This window comes from Brassica napus, chromosome C1 (genome assembly GCF_020379485.1).
Source record: "Brassica napus cultivar Da-Ae chromosome C1, Da-Ae, whole genome shotgun sequence".
Taxonomy (NCBI): domain Eukaryota; kingdom Viridiplantae; phylum Streptophyta; class Magnoliopsida; order Brassicales; family Brassicaceae; genus Brassica; species Brassica napus.
Window position 1 is genome coordinate 18506737 of NC_063444.1, and position 18098 is coordinate 18524834.

General features: G+C 37.5%; 2 protein-coding genes, 1 long non-coding RNA gene and 1 pseudogene across 3 annotated transcripts; 3 read left to right on the forward strand and 1 right to left on the reverse strand.

Moving 5' to 3' along the window:
- Positions 1 to 1228: 1228 nt before the first annotated feature.
- Positions 1229 to 3313, reverse strand: LOC111201909. Its single transcript, XR_002654843.2, has 3 exons — positions 3093 to 3313; positions 2947 to 2988; positions 1229 to 2849 (listed from the first exon to the last, which is right to left on the reverse strand). It is a non-coding gene; the product is annotated as an uncharacterized LOC111201909 (long non-coding RNA).
- A 503-nt stretch (positions 3314 to 3816) lies between these two features.
- LOC106379179 (UDP-glycosyltransferase 84A4-like) lies at positions 3817 to 5723 on the forward strand. The gene has a single exon (XM_013819186.3). It carries the CDS (start codon positions 4149 to 4151, stop codon positions 5565 to 5567), a length of 1419 nt encoding a protein of 472 aa, XP_013674640.2. The 5' UTR covers positions 3817 to 4148; the 3' UTR covers positions 5568 to 5723.
- Positions 5724 to 6281: 558 nt separating this feature from the next.
- On the forward strand, positions 6282 to 11854 carry LOC111198345 (annotated as a pseudogene).
- Positions 11147 to 13234, forward strand: LOC106377740 (UDP-glycosyltransferase 84A4-like). The gene is made up of 2 exons (XM_048743742.1): positions 11147 to 11160; positions 12487 to 13234. Exons 1-2 carry the CDS (start codon positions 11147 to 11149, stop codon positions 13232 to 13234), a joined length of 762 nt encoding a protein of 253 aa, XP_048599699.1.
- Positions 13235 to 18098: the final 4864 nt, after the last annotated feature.

The window sequence follows — 18098 nt, forward strand, 5'->3', positions numbered from 1 at the left end:
AATTTGTGTACATTTTAAAAATTGAAATACGTATATCAATTAAAAAACTAGAGATCGTACTACGCGGATATTAGTTCTTACATTTTTATACATTGATATTTGTTTTTCATAACTAATGTTATATATTTTAGATGTGTCGTAATATAACTAATTGTATTCAAAGAATCAGATAATATGGTTATTTTTGGTACAAATATCCGAACATATTTCAGATACATTTATTATTTAGGTTTTTTTAGGTTCTTATACATCAAAAACGAATTCATCCAGATCCAGAAGGACCCAACTCAAAACTCACACATAAATTTATAATATTCAAGCGGTGTTTAATTTCAAAACAAAAAATAATACCCGAAAAAAATAACTCGTACCTAAATGGATAGTCAATGCTCATGCTAATTGATTTTATAAACTAATAAAAATGACTATTTCTACGTGTTTGGCTAAATTAAGTGAAATAAAAAAAGTTTTTTATTTAGTAAAATAATTATATAGAGTGAAAAATTAAGTGACAATAAATGTTATATATTTTTATTATTTTGATTGAAATTATTATTTTATTCACAAAAACATGTCTTTGAATTATGTTTTTACTTATATTCCACCGACTGAAACTAGAATTAAAAAAAATTGGTAAAAAAAAACTAAACCGAACGTTTAACCATATGCAAAACTCAGTTATTTAATTTTTTATTTATTTTATAATTGGCACAAAATTAATGTTGATTAACTAATAAATAAAAATCTGTATTATTATGGTAATATAATTAATGAAAGTGTTGAATTGAGTGAAATATGGAAAGATAATTAATGTAATTATATTAATTAAATTACTAAAATGACATTATGTTTCTTTTTTATATTGTTTTTCATGTTTTCAAACAATTTTCATTTATACTGTTATCCATGTTTCCAAACAGTACCAAAATGTATTTCGGTTTTAATAATATAGATTTATGAATTTTCATTTTAGTTAGTACTAGTATTATCTCCCGTCCTAACCACAGACATTAATATAGTTGATCCAAAAAAAAAAAAATTACAATAAAAATAGATTTTAGGGATATATTTATTGGTATACTTGAAAAGAAAATTTAAAATGTTCTGTATATCTTAAAACAGTCCAATATGAACACAACATAAATGTCAACTATTAATCTATTTTCCCAAACCAAAGACAAATCATTACATATGAAAAGTCAAACTGAGTGAAAACATATATGTAGCACAAGTATAACATAACTAATAATAATATATTTTATGGGTTTCCCCTTCTTATCTTATGCATATATTTTCAATGCTATACTTGCTGACCTTTTTTTTTTTTTCTAACTTGTAAATATCATTAAACATAATGAAAGTTGGTTACAATACAATTGAAACCAAAATCTGCTTCTCAGCTTATCAGGATCTTGAGGGCCGCAAAAAATTTAAAAAAACCCAAAAGAACCTAGGTGATTAAGTCCAAGCTTTCCGACATTGGTGCTTGAAGTTAATAAACATTGAAGGACAAAAGACAGCAAACTAAGCTCCCAATCCTAAGCGCTTCTTGCTCTGGAGAACTGATTAGAAAGCAAGAGAATAGCATGAAGACAAGTTTAATCGAACACTCACCGAAGTGGCTCCAAGCAGGCATCGACGGAGCGTCAGGCCCACACCCCGGAGCTCCACTGGAGGAGGACGCCGACGAAACAAAACCCAAGCTATCGCAGCAGACGACAAAAATGTTGGCCCGTATCAACTCCGCTGAAAGTGAAGGACAAGTTATGGTCAAGCGTAGTCGGTCATTTCAGCTCCTCATCCGGCTACGCGACACATACGATGCGATGGAGACAACAAGGTTACATAAAGCAATTCGCTGGAGGTTTGGAAGAAGGGAATTGAAGGACAGAAGAAGCAGTGACACTCCTTGAACAGACGACCTATGCGGCATCTGATAGGTCCTCCTCGAAAGCAAGAGGCACCGACACAGAGGGTTGTCCTCAAATCCTAGGTCGACGCCGAAAGCAGTAAGAAGAAGCCAATCGACCACCATAGATACGCCATGGTTGATGTCTTTCGAACTATGGAAGAGAGGTTCTCGGTGGTGCGCCTCTCAGCCACCTTTCACCCTAAACAGAGAGGAGAAGCTCTATAAAAACCTTGGAGCTACACAGAAGAGGAGACCGACTGGATTGAGACGGTGAGACGGTGAGACAGAAGCGGTGACGGCGGCGACGCGTCGTACATTCTGGCGAATCTGAGATCTCAGATCTGACCCAGATCCAAGCGCAATCGGTGACTAAAGGTATATTCAAGGCACCCACAACTTACCCCGACTAGCCAAGCCTCGTTGGTGTTCCAGAGAGACCAAAGACACCTTTGGTTTCAGTTTGATTTGATGGAGAAGATCCAGAAAACCCAGACGCACCAGACAAGGAGGAGAGACGAGAAGATGAGGCAAGGGGTTTAGGCGGAGCGTTTAAACCGGAGTACGAGCCACGCGGTGACCGGAGACGAAGCTTCAGCGACCACCGCGAGAAAGAGCTTACTGAAGAATGGAAATAGGGTTTGACGGTGGGGGATTGAGAGAGACTCTAGAGAAAATATTTTCTCTCTCTCTTGAAGATTGCAAAAAAAATAATTCTCTGACTGACCTTTTTTTTGTTTCCAAGCATCTACAAATAAGAAATATAAAGCAAAAGTGTATATATTTTGATTCAAAAGTAAACAAAAATAATATCATCACATTTCTGTAAGATTATAAACACATAAAAAAAAGGAATATTTTTTGTTTTCTCTACCACCGAGTTTTTTAGACTCCATTTGCACGTTGCTTTAAGGTGAGACTATATTTCTTCTTCCCTGAACTATCACCATAACAAATAAAACAAATTCAGCAAATCGAGGCTTGGAAATTAGTCCATTTTGAAAAAGTTATTGATGACCTAATTTGTTTATGTTTACCTTTTTCACCATGTAGTATGTAATTTTTGCCAATATGAAAAACTAAAAAGAAATAAACATATGTAAGTTAAAAGACAAAAAAAAGAAAAAAAAAAAAGTTCTGCCAACTGTGAGCATGAAGAGTTGGGCGTATCAGTTTCACTAACCTTGATTTTAACTTCATCTCCCAACTTTGCAGTACGTTCTGCCTAACAATCTATAGCAAATTTGTGCTTTGTTTTTCTCATTTCATTGAAACCATTAATTTGAGAAAGAATCAATGGAACTGTGGCAAAGAATTTAAGTAGAGGTGAAGTAAATATATTGCAATCAGTTAATGGACGAAACTTTTAAACATTAGTAGTTTTAAAGATCGTGAGATCATGGGTTTCTGCATTTGTTTTTTTTTTATTTTTTTTTTAAATATGCCATGTGTCAGAATTTTATTGGTCATGAGTGGTATATTAACGATTTCCGAAAATCTTGTCGTGGATGGAAGTACTCTGATGGAATAAGTACGTGGGATCACGCAATTAAAGCAGTTGAGTTGAACAGATCAAATTGTTACAAATAAAAAAGAACAGATCAAATCCGTACATTTCACGTATTAATTATAAATTTATGAATTTTCATTTTAGTTAGTATTTTGGAAAATCTCTGTCGTGGATGGAAGTGCTCTAATGGAATAAGTACTTGGGACCACGCAACTAAAGCAGTTGAGTTTGAACAGATCAAATTGTTACAAAAAAAAAAAAGCAGATCAAATCCGTACATTTCACTGATTAATAATTTGATTTGAAATGGATTCGTCGATAAAAATCTCTTAAACATATAGATATTCAGTAATAACCTACAAAATATAGAAGACTTCTTAATATATACAATTGCGTGATAATGAAGAAGCTAAACTCGTGGTTTTTTTTTTTTATAAAGCTGGTGATCAGTTCAAATCCTTTCTTATTTCTTTTGACATTTTTTCTCTCCTAATTATTTTGTCGTCTTCTTCTGTATATTATTTACGTCCCAACTTAAAAAAAAAAAGAGATAATCTCCCACATGTCTTAAAAACTGTTTATTTAATTTTGTTTTTCCAAAACTCCAGGCAGTGAATTATCTAACATCCATGCCGGCCCTAATCACACTATTAAAAAGGGGGTGACCAAGTTAGAGAGGGTGAAAAAGATTTAGCAGTCTTGTTGTTGTTATCATCAAGAAAAGTAGAGATGGAATCGTCGCTGACTCATGTGATGCTCGTCTCATTCCCATCACAAGGTCACATAAACCCTCTTCTTCGTCTGGGAAAGCTCATAGCCTCTAAAGGCTTACTAGTCACTTTTGTCACCACGGAGGAGCCACTTGGCAAGAAGATGCGTCAAGCCAACGAGATTCAAGACGGCTTGCTTAAACCCGTCGGTTTAGGTTTCCTCCGGTTCGAGTTCTTTGACGATGGGTTTACTCTCGACGACTTAGAGAACAAACAGAAATCTGGTTTACTATTCACAGATCTTGAAGTTGCCGGAAAACGAGAGATCAAGAAACTCATCAAGAGATGCGAGGAAATGAAGCAACCCGTAAGGTGTCTAATAAACAACGCTTTTGTGCCGTGGGTATGTGACGTGGCTGCTAAGCTTCAAATCCCTTCGGCTGTTCTTTGGGTCCAGTCTTTCGCTTGCCTTGCGGCTTATTATTATTACCAGCACCAGTTGGCTAAGTTTCCGACCGAAACAGAACCAGAGATCGACGTTGAAGTCCCCTTCATGCCATTAGTGTTGAAGCATGACGAGATCCCAAGCTTTCTTCACCCTTCCTGTCGATTCTCCATTTTCACAGACCACATTTTACAACAAATCAAACGACTTCCAAACACCTTTTCTATTCTCATAGACACCTTTGAAGAACTAGAAAGAGACATCATCGACCACATGTCTCAGCTATGCCCGGAAGTCATCATTAATCCCATCGGACCGCTTTTCATGAGGGCTAAAACCATAACCTCTGATATCAAGGGAGACATCTCTGACTCTGTAAATCAGTGCATGGAATGGCTTGACTCGAAAGGACCATCCTCCATCGTTTACATCTCCTTTGGGACTGTAGTCCACGTGAAGCAAGAGCAGATCGACGAGATCGCTCACGGCCTTCTAAACTCCGGCTTATCCTTCTTATGGGTGGTTCGGCCTCCTATCGAAGGGTTATCCCTAGAAACACATGTCTTGCCTCGAAAGCTCGAAGATAAAGGAATGATCGTTGAATGGTGTCCACAAGAGAGAGTGTTGGCTCATCCCGCGGTTGCTTGCTTCCTAAGTCACTGCGGATGGAACTCAACCGTAGAGGCTCTATCTTCTGGCGTTCCCATTGTTTGTCTACCGCAGTGGGGAGATCAAGTGACAAATGCTGTGTACTTGGTTGATGTGTTCAAGGCAGGAGTAAGACTTGGCCGCGGAGAGGCTGATGAGAAGATTGTTTCAAGGGAGGTTGTGGCGGAGAAGCTACTTGAAGCGACGGTTGGAGAGAAGGCGGTGGAGCTGAGAGAAAATGCTCGGAGGTGGAAGAAGGAGGCTGAGGCTACTGTGGAGTATGGTGGATCATCTGATAAAAACTTTGGAGAGTTTGTGGATAAGTTGGTTGCCAACATCTGGTGAGAGAAGATACCGGGAAACACTTATTATACCGTTGGCATTTGGAAAAAAATCACATTGATTTCATCATAATGGTTGTAATTGTGTCATTATTTTCATCTTTACATCACTTTCCCCTGTAAGCTGGTTGCATGCACAAATGAAGGTTAGATGGTGTTTCGTCGTGTTCTACAAATCAATAACTACGTATTTTTTCCATTAAAAAGTGCAATCTTCTGTTTCAACACTATGTTTATTTTTACAACAAAAAATCGTTATATTAAAGGTGGTTTATGTGACCATATCGGAATTTAATAATCAACAAAACAAAACAAAAACCTATGAAAGGATCGAGCAGCTATGCCTGAAGTTCTTGTATCTCCTTTAACTCAGTCGAGAAAGTCAGCCATGTTTGGGGTTTCTTTATCATCGGTATCACGTTTGTATAGTCAGTCCCAAAGTATTGACATGTCGAATGATGCAACATGATTTCCATTGCCCAGCCTAGCGCTTCTAACTTCGAATGTAATACTGATTCTCTCCACCTTTGATCTTTTTTTGTATCTATAAGTTGTGTTTGTTCATATATATATATATTTCCAAACACATGCACATCCACTAAAAATCGATGTAGAGATCCAAAAACCATCTGCCGAACATATATTTTCTAAGCTTAAGACTTAGATGTTACTATAGGTGTTTGAGTCAAACCAATACTTGGTTGATTTGCCGTGAACCATGCTTCACATTCTCCTTCTAGTCTCAGCTCAGGTGAGTCTCTCTCTATTCCTCTGAATTGTTTATCATTATGTGCTTTTGAGAATACCAAAATATCCATAGATAATGGTCTCTGTCTATTTCTGAATCTTTAATACTATTCTTCCTCCAAAAAACAATCCATGTTAGTGTACATGTTAAAACACAAAGAATATATTCAAGGTGTAGCTACTAGAGCCCACATTTGAAATGTCGATGGACATTCAAAGAAAGCATAAATTACAGACTCATCAGGTTACCTACATCTTAGACAAACATCATCACATTGCATATGACGACTATTTAAATTCTTTGTGACAACTATATGTCTTGTGATTAACTACCATAAAAGATGACTGATTTTTTTAAGAAGAATTTATCTTTCAAGCAAAGGTTTTGAGCTTAGTGATACTTGGTAATGTGCAGACAACATCATCTTCAGCCTTGAGTATATGTTTGGCAGTATCATGATTTAATAGTATACATACTACTCTTCAAAAATTCAACAATAAAAGTCATGATGTAAAAATCGGCTTATGGCCAAACTTCTAATCAATCGTACATCTAGATGCCACAAAGTTGTCAAGAATTTCAGCAACCTATTGTTTTGAATCTTCTCTAATAAAATTACTAACTGCTATTTTGGGATGGACTGAAGGGTTTAGATTTGTCTTCACTCTTGAACTTTTACATTAAACTATTATTTAATTATGCCCATTTGTTTCTTTGGGAATGGTAAAAATTAATAATCTTTTTAGGATCTCCATATCGCGGATGAGATGCTTTAAGAGCATCTCCAAAAAAACTCTATAACTTCAAATATAGAGTTTTTTGTTCTCCAAAAAGAAACTTTAAAACTTTAAATTTGAAATTTGAAATTTTATATTTTTATTAGCATTTTGGTCCTTATAATTAATTACACATTACATGTATGATTCTTAAATATTTTCTCATTTATCGTTTTAAATATTTCAAATTTGTTTTTATAAATTCAAATTTTACACATAAAATTAAATAAAAAATGACAATAAGATTTATAATATTTTAACACTAGAATTATACAGCAATAATATTACAAAAGAAATTTAATAAAAAAACGTTTTAAAAAGATACATGAAGACATAATTATTACACAAATTTAAATATTACAACAACACTAATAGTCTAGTAAATTTTCTTCGGAACCTCCTAAATCTCTAAACTATTGTCCAATTTTTTTTTGTGTAACCAAAGATGGAGCATTACAGAAGTAATTTTATGAAATAATGTGGTATTTTGTTTGCAGTTTAATATTTAATTATTTATTTCTATTTATAATGGGAAAATTACATGTTTACCACTTTCATGCTACCACTTTTCATTTTTACCACCACTAAATGTACATTTTCAAAAATACTTTCTTCGTTAAAAGGCAAAAGACTCTTATGTCATTGTTCTTTATATATATAATAAATAAATATTTAAATAAATAAAAATCTAAGAATCTAAAAAAAATAAAAAATAAAAAATATTTCTTTTACTTTTTTTTCGGATTATACTATTTCGAAATTCAAACCCTAAACCCTAAAACTCAACTCTAAACCCTAAATCATCAATCTAAACAATCAATCCTAAACCCTATTTCGTTTTGAAATACGTTCTAAACCCTAAACCCCGAAACATCAACTCTAAACCCTAAACCTTCAACTCTAAACCCTAAAACATCAACTCTAAACCCTAAACTTCAACTTCAACTCTAAACCCTAAACCCTAAACCATCAACACTAAACCCAAAACTATCAACACTAAACCCTAAAAAGTAAACTCTAAACCCTAAACCCTAAAAAAATAACCCTAAACCCTAAAACATCAACTCTAAACCCTAAACCCTAAGCTCTTAATCCTAAACCCTAAACCCTAAAACCCTAGAGTTGATGTTTTAGGGTTTAGATTTGAAGGTTTAGGTTTTTAGGGTTTAGGGTTTACATTTAGGGTTTAGAGTTGATGTTTTAGGGTTTAGATTTGAAGGTTTAGGGTTTTAGGGTTTAGGGTTCAAATTTCAGAAAATATAGGGTTTAAGGTTGATATTTTAGGGTTTAGATGTGAAGGTTTAGAGTTTAGGATTTAGAGTTGATGTTTCAGGGTTTAGGTTTTAGAGTCGATGTTTCATGGTTTAGGGTTTAGAGTTGATGATTTAGGGTTTAGAGTTGATGTTTTAAGTTTAGATTTAGGGTTTAGGGTTTTCGTTTAGGATTTAAAGTTGATGTTTTAGGGTTTAGATTTGATGGTTTAGGGTTTAGAGTTGATGTTTCGGGGTTTAGGGTTTAGGGTTGATGTTTCATGGTTTAGGGTTTAGAGTTGATGTTTCATGGTTTAGGGTTTAGAATTGATGTTTTAAGTTTAGATTAGTTAACTATACGTTTTTTTGTCAAAGTTAATCAAAAGGTTATAAATGTCTTTTACCTTTCATTAAAGATGAGGATAAAATTGGTTGGTGTAAACATGAAAAGTGGTATTTTGAAAATGGTATTTTTGGTAATTTTCCTTTTATAATTTTATATTTTAGTGTAATATTTTATTAATTAATATCACTGTAATATTTTTATATATGTGCTAGCTATCTACAAAAGTTTTATAAATTATATTAAGTATGAAAAAATATAAAAATCATAGGGTAAAACACACATAATTTTAAAGTGTTTCACTTGAAATTTTGCTTTTGAAAAATTACATCTTAAAACTTCAAATATAAAGTTTTATAAACTTTAAAATAAAAAGTCTTTTCTGAGATATTCTAACAAAGCAGCACTATTTCTAATCACAAGGTGCACACAGAAAATAAAAAAAAAATCCTACGTGGGATCACGTCAATTAGAGCAGTTGCCTTGGAACATCAAACCCATACATTTCACTCATAAATAAATTGGTTTTAATATATGATTACTAACATGATTTAAGATGAATCTCTTAAAAATATAAATATTCAGCAATAACGACAAAATATTTAGAAGACTTCTTAACAGACTATTGGTTAATTATGAAGAAGCAGATCTCGTGGTGAATTTTTATATAAAAGCTGGTGACCAGTTCATGGCTTTAACTTATCTATCTTTTGGTTGTTTTTTTTTATTATCTGAACTTTTATATTAGAAACCTTGATACAATTTGGAATATAAAACAGGCAAATTAACATTGAATCTTCAGAAATTAAATCAGTGGAAAACAGTTTCTCCACAAAATAAATATAAGACCATTGCCAACACTGTTTATATTCATAATTTTCTTTTTGTTAATTATATTTCGTCCATACCGTCACTAATCCCTATTAAAAAGGGATCACCGAGGTGGAGAGGGTGAAAAAGATTTAGCAGTCTTGTTTTTGTTATCAAGAAAAGTATAGATGGAATCGTACGTCGCTGACTCATGTGATGCTCGTCTCATTCCCATCACAAGGTCACATAAACCCTCTTCTTCGTCTGGGAAAGCTCATAGCCTCTAAAGGCTTACTAGTCACTTTTGTCACAACAGAGAAGCCATTTGGCAAGAAGATGCGTCAAGCCAACGAGATTCAAGACGGCTCGCTTAAACCCGTCGGTTTAGGTTTCCTCCGGTTTGAATTCTTCGACGATGGATTCTCTTACGACGACGTGGACAACGCTGGTTTGCTGCTAACACAGCTTGAAGTTGCCGGGAAACGAGAGATCAAGATTCTCGTCAAGAGATACGAGGAAAAGAATCAACCGGTGAGGTGTCTTTTAAACAACGCTTTTGTGTCGTGGGTGTGTGACGTGGCCGAAGAGCTTCAGATCCCTTCGGCGGTTCTTTGGGTCCAGTCTTGCGCTTGCTTTGCTGCTTATTATTATTACCAGAACCAGTTGGCTAAGTTTCCGACCAAAACAGAACCGGAGATCGACGTTGAAGTCCCCTTCATGCCATTAGTGTTGAAGCATGACGAGATCCCAAGCTTTCTTCATCCATCCTCTCCGTTCTCCAGTTTCGCAGACATCATTTTACAACAAATCGAGCGACTTCCAACGACCTCTTCAGTTCTCATAGACACTTTTGAAGAGCTAGAACGAGACATCATCGACCACATGTCTCAGGTATGCCCTGAAGTCATCATCAATCCCATCGGACCCCTCTTCATGATGGCTAAAACCACGAGCTCTGATATCAAGGGAGACATCTCTGACTCTGCAAATCAGTGCATGGATTGGCTTGACTCGAAAGAACCATCCTCCATCGTTTACATCTCCTTTGGGACTATAGTCCACTTGAAGCAAGAGCAAATCTACGAGATCGCTCACGGCCTTCTAAACTGAGGCTTATCCTTCTTATGGGTGGTTCGGCCTCCTATGGAAGGGTTATCCCTGGCACCACATGTGTTACCTCAAGAGCTCGAAGATAAAGGAATGATCGTTGAATGGTGTGCACAAGAGAGAGTGTTGGCTCATCCCGCGGTTGCTTGCTTCCTAAGTCATTGCGGATGGAACTCAACCGTAGAGGCTCTATCTTCTGGCGTTCCCATTGTTTGTCTACCGCGGTGGGGAGATCAAGTGACAAATGCTGTGTACTTGGTTGATGTGTTCAAGGCAGGAGTAAGACTTGGCCGCGGAGAGGCTGATGAGAAGATTGTTTCAAGGGAGGTTGTGGCGGAGAAGCTACTTGAAGCGACGGTTGGAGAGAAGGCGGTGGAGCTGAGAGAAAATGCTCGGAGGTGGAAGAAGGAGGCTGAGGCTACGGTGGGGTATGGTGGATCATCTGATAAAAACTTTGGAGAGTTTGTGGATAAGTTGGTTGCCAACATCTGTTGATATCTATAATTATTTTCACCTTCAGTTACATCCAACAAGCTGGTGGTGACACACATGGAGATTGGATGGTGTTTCATTATTTTCTCAATAATTTCGTATTCATTGCGATAAAAAAAATGTAATCTTCTGTTTAGGCACTTCCTCTTACTTTTTTTCCCCTCTTCTGTATGGTCTACGTAGAACTAAGAACACACGAGTAACTGAAAGTCTCATTCTCTTATTGAAAACATACACAAGGATTCATAACTTGAAACTCCTAAAAGGAGAGAAAAGGGCCTATTTCAATCTGAATTTTACACATCGTGCCTATTCATTCTCTAATTTTGTATAGTGCCGAACTACTCAAAAATACTACATGAATTTTAAGCATTGAGCATTTCTTAACCAAACTTTATAGTAGTGCATATTTGATATTGAACTAAACAAAAAATCAAAAATACTACATGAACTCAAAATCGTGCTCTTATATATTGACCGTCAAAGGTGTTATTCAACCATTAATTTATCAAACGACGTTGTTTTTGATAAATTTTGTAAAAATTTAAAAATACTACATAAAGTTTCAAAATTGTTTATATATATATATATATATTGACCGTCAAAGATATTAATCCTTTGTTAATTTATCAAAATGACTTCATTTTGGATAAATTTGTAAAATTAATTTTTTTTTGGAAGACTCGAACTCTCATACTGGTCGACAAGTAAGAGCATACTAACTGCTAGACCAAAAAACTTTCTTGAATAAATTTGTAAACATGAACTGATATTTAAGTTTTAGTTTAATCAAGTAAATGTTATCAAATTTTTCTTGCTCCAGTTTTATCAAATAAATATATAATGATTTATGTTTTTTAATTTAAATTTAAAAATCATTATTTTATAAATTTAAACTAAATATTATTAATTTAAATCATTACTTTATAGTATTACTAAAAATTTAGAATTTTGTGTTGTTTTGTCTTTAGATCAGAGGCCAACGACGTTGTTTTTGATAAATTTGTAGAATTTAAAATTTTAAAATACTACATAAACTCTCAAAATTGTTTATATATATTGACCGTCAAAGATATTAGTTATACTTATCAAAATAACATCATTTTGGAGAATTTCGTATCAGCCATTGTTCTTGACTATGTAATCACAAACCTAGAGCACTGATACCAAATCAACTAGTCAAGAACACAAAACTTATAAAACGTTTTCTTTGTTTTATTTCTTTTTAGCTTTCTTATTCTTTTTCTTGTTAGATCCTCTTACATCATGATCTCTTTATATAAGCAATAGAAATCCTAACTTATCCTATTACATAGTAATCTAGGAAACTTATCTTTATCATAGACCTTTTAGTATTAGTTATCCAAGTTTCCTTTTTGAATAACTTGTTTACTAAGTAAACTCTTGAAGCTTATCCAACGTCTTGAAGTTGCTGGAAAACGAGAGATCAAGAATCTGGTCAAGAGATACGAGGACAAGAAGCAACCCGTAAGGTGTATTATAAACAACGCTTTTGTGCCGTGGGTGTGTGACGTGGCTGATGAGCTTCAAATCCCTTCGTCTGTTCTTTGGGTCCAGTCTTGCGCTTGTCTCACCGCTTATTATTATAACCAGAACCAGTTAGCTAAGTTTCCGACCAAAACAGAACCGGAGATCAACGTTGAAGTCCCCTTCATGCCATTAGTGTTGAAGCATGACGAGATCCCAAGCTTTCTTCACCCTTCCTGTCGATACTCCATTTTCGCAGACCTCTTTTTACAGCAAATTAAACGACTTCCCAAGACCTCTTCTGTTCTCATAGACACTTTTGAAGAACTAGAAAGAGACATCATCGACCACATGTCTCAGCTATGCCCTGAAGTCATCATCAATCCCATCAGACCCCTCTTCATGATGGCTAAAACCACGAGCTCTGATATCAAGGGAGACATCTCTGACTCTGCAAATCAGTGCATGGAGTGGCTTGACTCGAAAGAACCATCCTCCATCGTTTACATCTCCTTTGGGACCGTAGTCCACGTGAAGCAAGAGCAGATCGACGAGATCGCTCACGGCCTTCTAAACTCCGGCTTATCCTTCTTATGGGTGGTTCGGCCTCCTACGGAAGGGTTATCCCGAGCACCACATGTGTTGCCTCGAGAGTGATGGGGGAAGTCACACGGCGCAGCAGAAATACTCAAGGTCGTGTTCCCCTGACCTTGTGTGAACCTGTGAAGAAAATACTTCGACGATGGCAGAATATAGTATAAGCAGAAACGTAAATGAGACAATCACTTTTTACGTGGAAAACCTCCTCGATGTGAGAAGGAAAAACCACGGGACCATAGTCCACTCAACAATCCACTATATAAATGTTTGTGAGTACAACCACGTCCTACCTGTTCAACAACCAGAAAAGAACAGAGACACTAGCTTCAAAAAGCTATCTCCAACACAAACAACAACAACAAGAGAGCAACACAAAGATTCAAAACCGGCAGCATCCAAACGACCTCATCTCACAAGGATTCCGGAAACCAGAGACTAATCTCACCGTACAAATCCAAGATAAAGAAGTCAAAAATACATCTGCCAAATTTCAGCTCAATAAGAGAAGATTGTACCGTTGGATTTACCAAACAGCCAAGACAGCCTTGCTGAAGAGCTGTGACGACCAGCTTCACTAAAACCCAGACAACAGAATATCCAACCGTTAAAATCCAAATCCCTTCGGTGAACCTTTAACCCACTAACTGAAGAAGCTTCCCACAAAATATCAGATCGATCAAGTTCCGTTTGACCCTCCAAATATGTCTTGACAAACTGAGACGAAAACTGTTTTCTTCTCTCTTTTTTTCTCTTCTCTTTCTCTCTCTCTAAACTCTATTATTGTGAGTCTGATCTTGTCTGCTCGTGTTGTGTCTGCAACCACTCTCCAAATTAGGTTAGGAGACTTACATTATGGGTCATTAACTCCCAAGACCCAATACTAACCTCATGGGCTAATACCATTGCCCAACACCATGTTTGGTTGTCAAAACCAAACCCAATGGGTTACCTCCACCTAGGAGGAACCCAACAAACCCCCCCTCTGACTAGGTGGAGGAAACAGCCATTCCGGCTATCCCTCGGCATACTTCAAGCTTCCCCCTCGGTAATGACTTCGTCATCATATCAGCTCCATTATCATCCGTATGAACTTTCTCAAGTTCCACTTCCTTAGAAGCAACCACATCACGTATCCAATGATACCTCCTCTGAATGTGTTTTGACTTCAAATGAAATGTAAAATTCTTCCCGAGACAAATAGCGCTTTGACTATCACAAAGCAACACACACTTCTCTTGCTTGAAACCAATCTCTTCACAGAAGTTCTTCATCCACAACAACTCTTTACAAGCTTCAGTTGCGGTAATGAACTCTGCCTCAGTGGTAGATAGTGCAACACACTTTTGCAGCCTTGACTGCCATGCCACAGCTCCACCCGCAAACGTTATCAAGTAACCCGAAGTAGACTTGCTAGAATCAACATCTCCAGACATGTCAGAATCAGTGAAACTGACCAGCAAAGGCTTCTTACCCCCAAATGCAATCTTCAGATCAGAAGTCCCTCTGAGATATCTCAAATCCACTTCACAGCATTCCAATGTTCTCTTCCCGGATTGGAGAGAAACCTGCTGACAACTCCAACGGCGTAGGCTAAATCTGGTCTTGTACAGACCATGGCATACATCAAACTACCCACTGCAGAAGCATATGGAACCTTCGCCATATCTTCCTTCTCCGCATATGTCTTCGGACTTTGTTGACTGCTCAGTCTTAAGTGTGGAGTAAGAGGAGTACTCAACACTTTAGACTTGTCCATGTGAAACCGCTTAAGTACTTTTTCAATGTACTTCTCCTGAGATAAGTGAATCAGCTTCTCACCTCTATCTCGAATAATTCTCATACCAAGAATCTGTTTCGCTGGACCCATATCTTTCGTGGCAAAGGACATGCTTAGCTGCTCTTTCAGCCCCTTAATTCTGTCCATGCTCCTGCCCACAATCAACATATCATCGACATACAGCAACAAGATGATAAAATCATTTTCACCGAACACCTTCACAAATACACAATGGTCTGAATCAGTCTCTGCATAACCATGCTCCCCCATAACAGACTTGAACTTCATGTACCACTGCCTTGGTGCTTGCTTCAATCCATAAAGGCTTTTCTTCAAGCGGCAAACCAAATTTTCTTTGCCATTTTTCACATAGCCTTCCGGTTGTTCCATGTAGGTCTCTTCCTCCAAATCACCATGAAGGAAAACAGTCTTTACATCCATTTGCTCAACCTCTAGATCAAGGCTCGCTGCCAATCCAAGTACAACCCGAATGGATGACATCTTCACAACAGGAGAAAAGATTTCATCATAATCAATTCCCTTCTTTTGGCTGTAGTCTTTCACAACCAATCTAGCCTTGTGTCGAGGTGGCAAATTGTCATCCTCATGCTTAATTCTGTACACCCACTTATTAAGCAGAGCCTTCTTGCCCTTAGGCAATTCCACCAACTCAAAAGTATGGTTCTCCTCAAAAGAATTCATCTCCTCATCCATGGCTCCAAACCACATATCTTTGTGTTCATCCTCCAAGGCTTCATCATAGCTTTCAGGCTCTCCCCCATCAGTAAGTAATACATACTCACTAGGATCATACCTTGTCGACGGTTTAAGACCTCTCTCGGATCTTCTAACAATAGTAGGTTGGTTCTCAGCAGCTGGTGTCTCACCATGATCGTCACCATGATCACCACTACCATCTTCATGTGCGGGAGCATCTGCACTGGGTGTATTATCCTGAACCTCAACCTCAACCTCACCGTGAACCGATGTAGAAGGAGTAGCCTCTGTATCGATCAAACCCTCAAAGATCTGAGTTGGCTTTTTGGACTTGTCAATGTCCTTAATCGTTTGATCTTCCATAAACACAACATCTCTGCTCCTTATGAGCTTCTTCTCAACGGGATCATAAAATCTGTACCCGAACTCATCCTGACCATAACCGACGAACACACACTGCCGCGACTTCATCTCAAGCTTCGATCTATCAACCTTGGGAATATGAACAAATGCCTTACACCCAAAGACCCTCAAGTGACTGTAAGAAACATCCTTACCAGTCCAAACCCTCTCTGGAACATCACCATCCAATGGAGCACTTGGTGACAAATTCAGCACATGAACCACCGTGTTCAAAGCTTCTGCCCAGAAAGTCATCGATAAGCCTGACTGTGAGATCAAACATCTCATCCTCTCGACAATCGTCCTGTTCATCCTTTCAGCCAACGCATTCAACTGTGGAGTATAAGACGGCGTGTACTGATGCCTTATTCCATGCTCTTTACAATAAGCATCAAATGGTCCAAGATACTCTCCACCATTATCGCTGCGGACACACTTCAGCTTCTTCCCCGTTTGTCTCTCAACCAATGCCACAAAATGCTTGAAATATCCCAGCACCTGATCCTTCGTCCTCATAGGAAATACCCACAACTTCCTTGAATGATCATCAATGAAAGTCACAAAATATGATGCGCCGCCAAGAGATCTTATCTTCATTGGACCACACACATCTGAGTGTACCAAATCCAGTACCTCAGGTTTCCTAGAAGGTGCGGAAGACTTGAAAGATACCATGTGTTGTTTTCCCGCAAAGCGATGCGAACACTTCTGTAGGTGCAAACCAGAGATTCTTGAGATCACCTCATTCTTAGACAACACAGCCATTCCCTTCTCACTCATGTGACCGAGTCTCTTATGCCATAACTCCATGGCATTATCATTCTCCACCGCATTAACAACATCTTTGGAGACCTTAGCCTGCATCCAATAGAAAGATGAAGACTTCTCACCTCGAGCCACAATCAAAGAACCGCGAGAGAGCTTCCATTTACCATCACCGTGCAAACTGAAATAACCCTCATCATCAAGTCTTCCCGTTGATATCAAATTCATCCTAATATCAGGAACATGCTTAACATCCTTAAGCACCAGCCTAGTACCAAGACTAGTCTCCAAGCAAACATCACCAATGCCAGCAACCTGAGCCATCGCATCATTCCCCATCTTCACAGAACCATAATTACCGGTAGTATAGGTATAAAACAAATCCCGCTGTGATGTAGCATGAGTAGTAGCTCCACTGTCAATCACCCAACTGGTGTCCTGGCATGCGACATTAATTGCATCACCCTCAAGAAGAATCAGAAACTGATCTTCGGTGAGAGTCACCCGATCCACCTTTTCTTCTTGATTTCCTTGCTGCCTGTTTTTCAACTTCCAGCAATCCTTCTTCATGTGCCCTTTCTTATGACAGAAATATCACTCCATATTTGCAAATCTATTAGACTTGCTCCTGATCCTGTTCTTGTCTCTCTTGGGATCTCTACTTGTACTTCTCCCCCTTGACTCAGTAACACAGACATCTGAACGTGAACTGCTCGCATTCGACTGTCTTCTTGCTTCCTCATTAAGAACACTGTTCTTCACTGAATCCATCGAAATAACACCTTCCGACGCGGAGTTACAAAGAGACATCCTGAAAACCTCCCAAGAGTTCGGTAAAGTACCGAGAAGCCAAAGACCGTGAATCTCATCATCAAACTTGATGCCCATATCAGATAACTTGTTGAGCAATCCCTGAAATGATGATCCGTCATCGGAGTCCCCTCCTGATACCTCAGCTCAATCAGCTTCTTGATCATGTACATCTTGTTGTTTCCGGTCTTTCTAGCATATAACTGCTCCAGCTTCTTCCACAAAGAACGAGCATCCGTCTCAGTCTCAATATGGTGCAACACATTATCATCTACCCACTGCCTTATCAACCCACACACTTGGCGATGCTGCAGCTTCCACTCTTCATCCGTCTTCTTCTCAGGTTTCTGCTCCTCGAAGACTGGAACATGAAATTCCTTAACAAAGAGCAAATCCTCCATCTTGCCCTTCCATATATGATAGTTAGCATCATTCAAGCTTATCATCCTG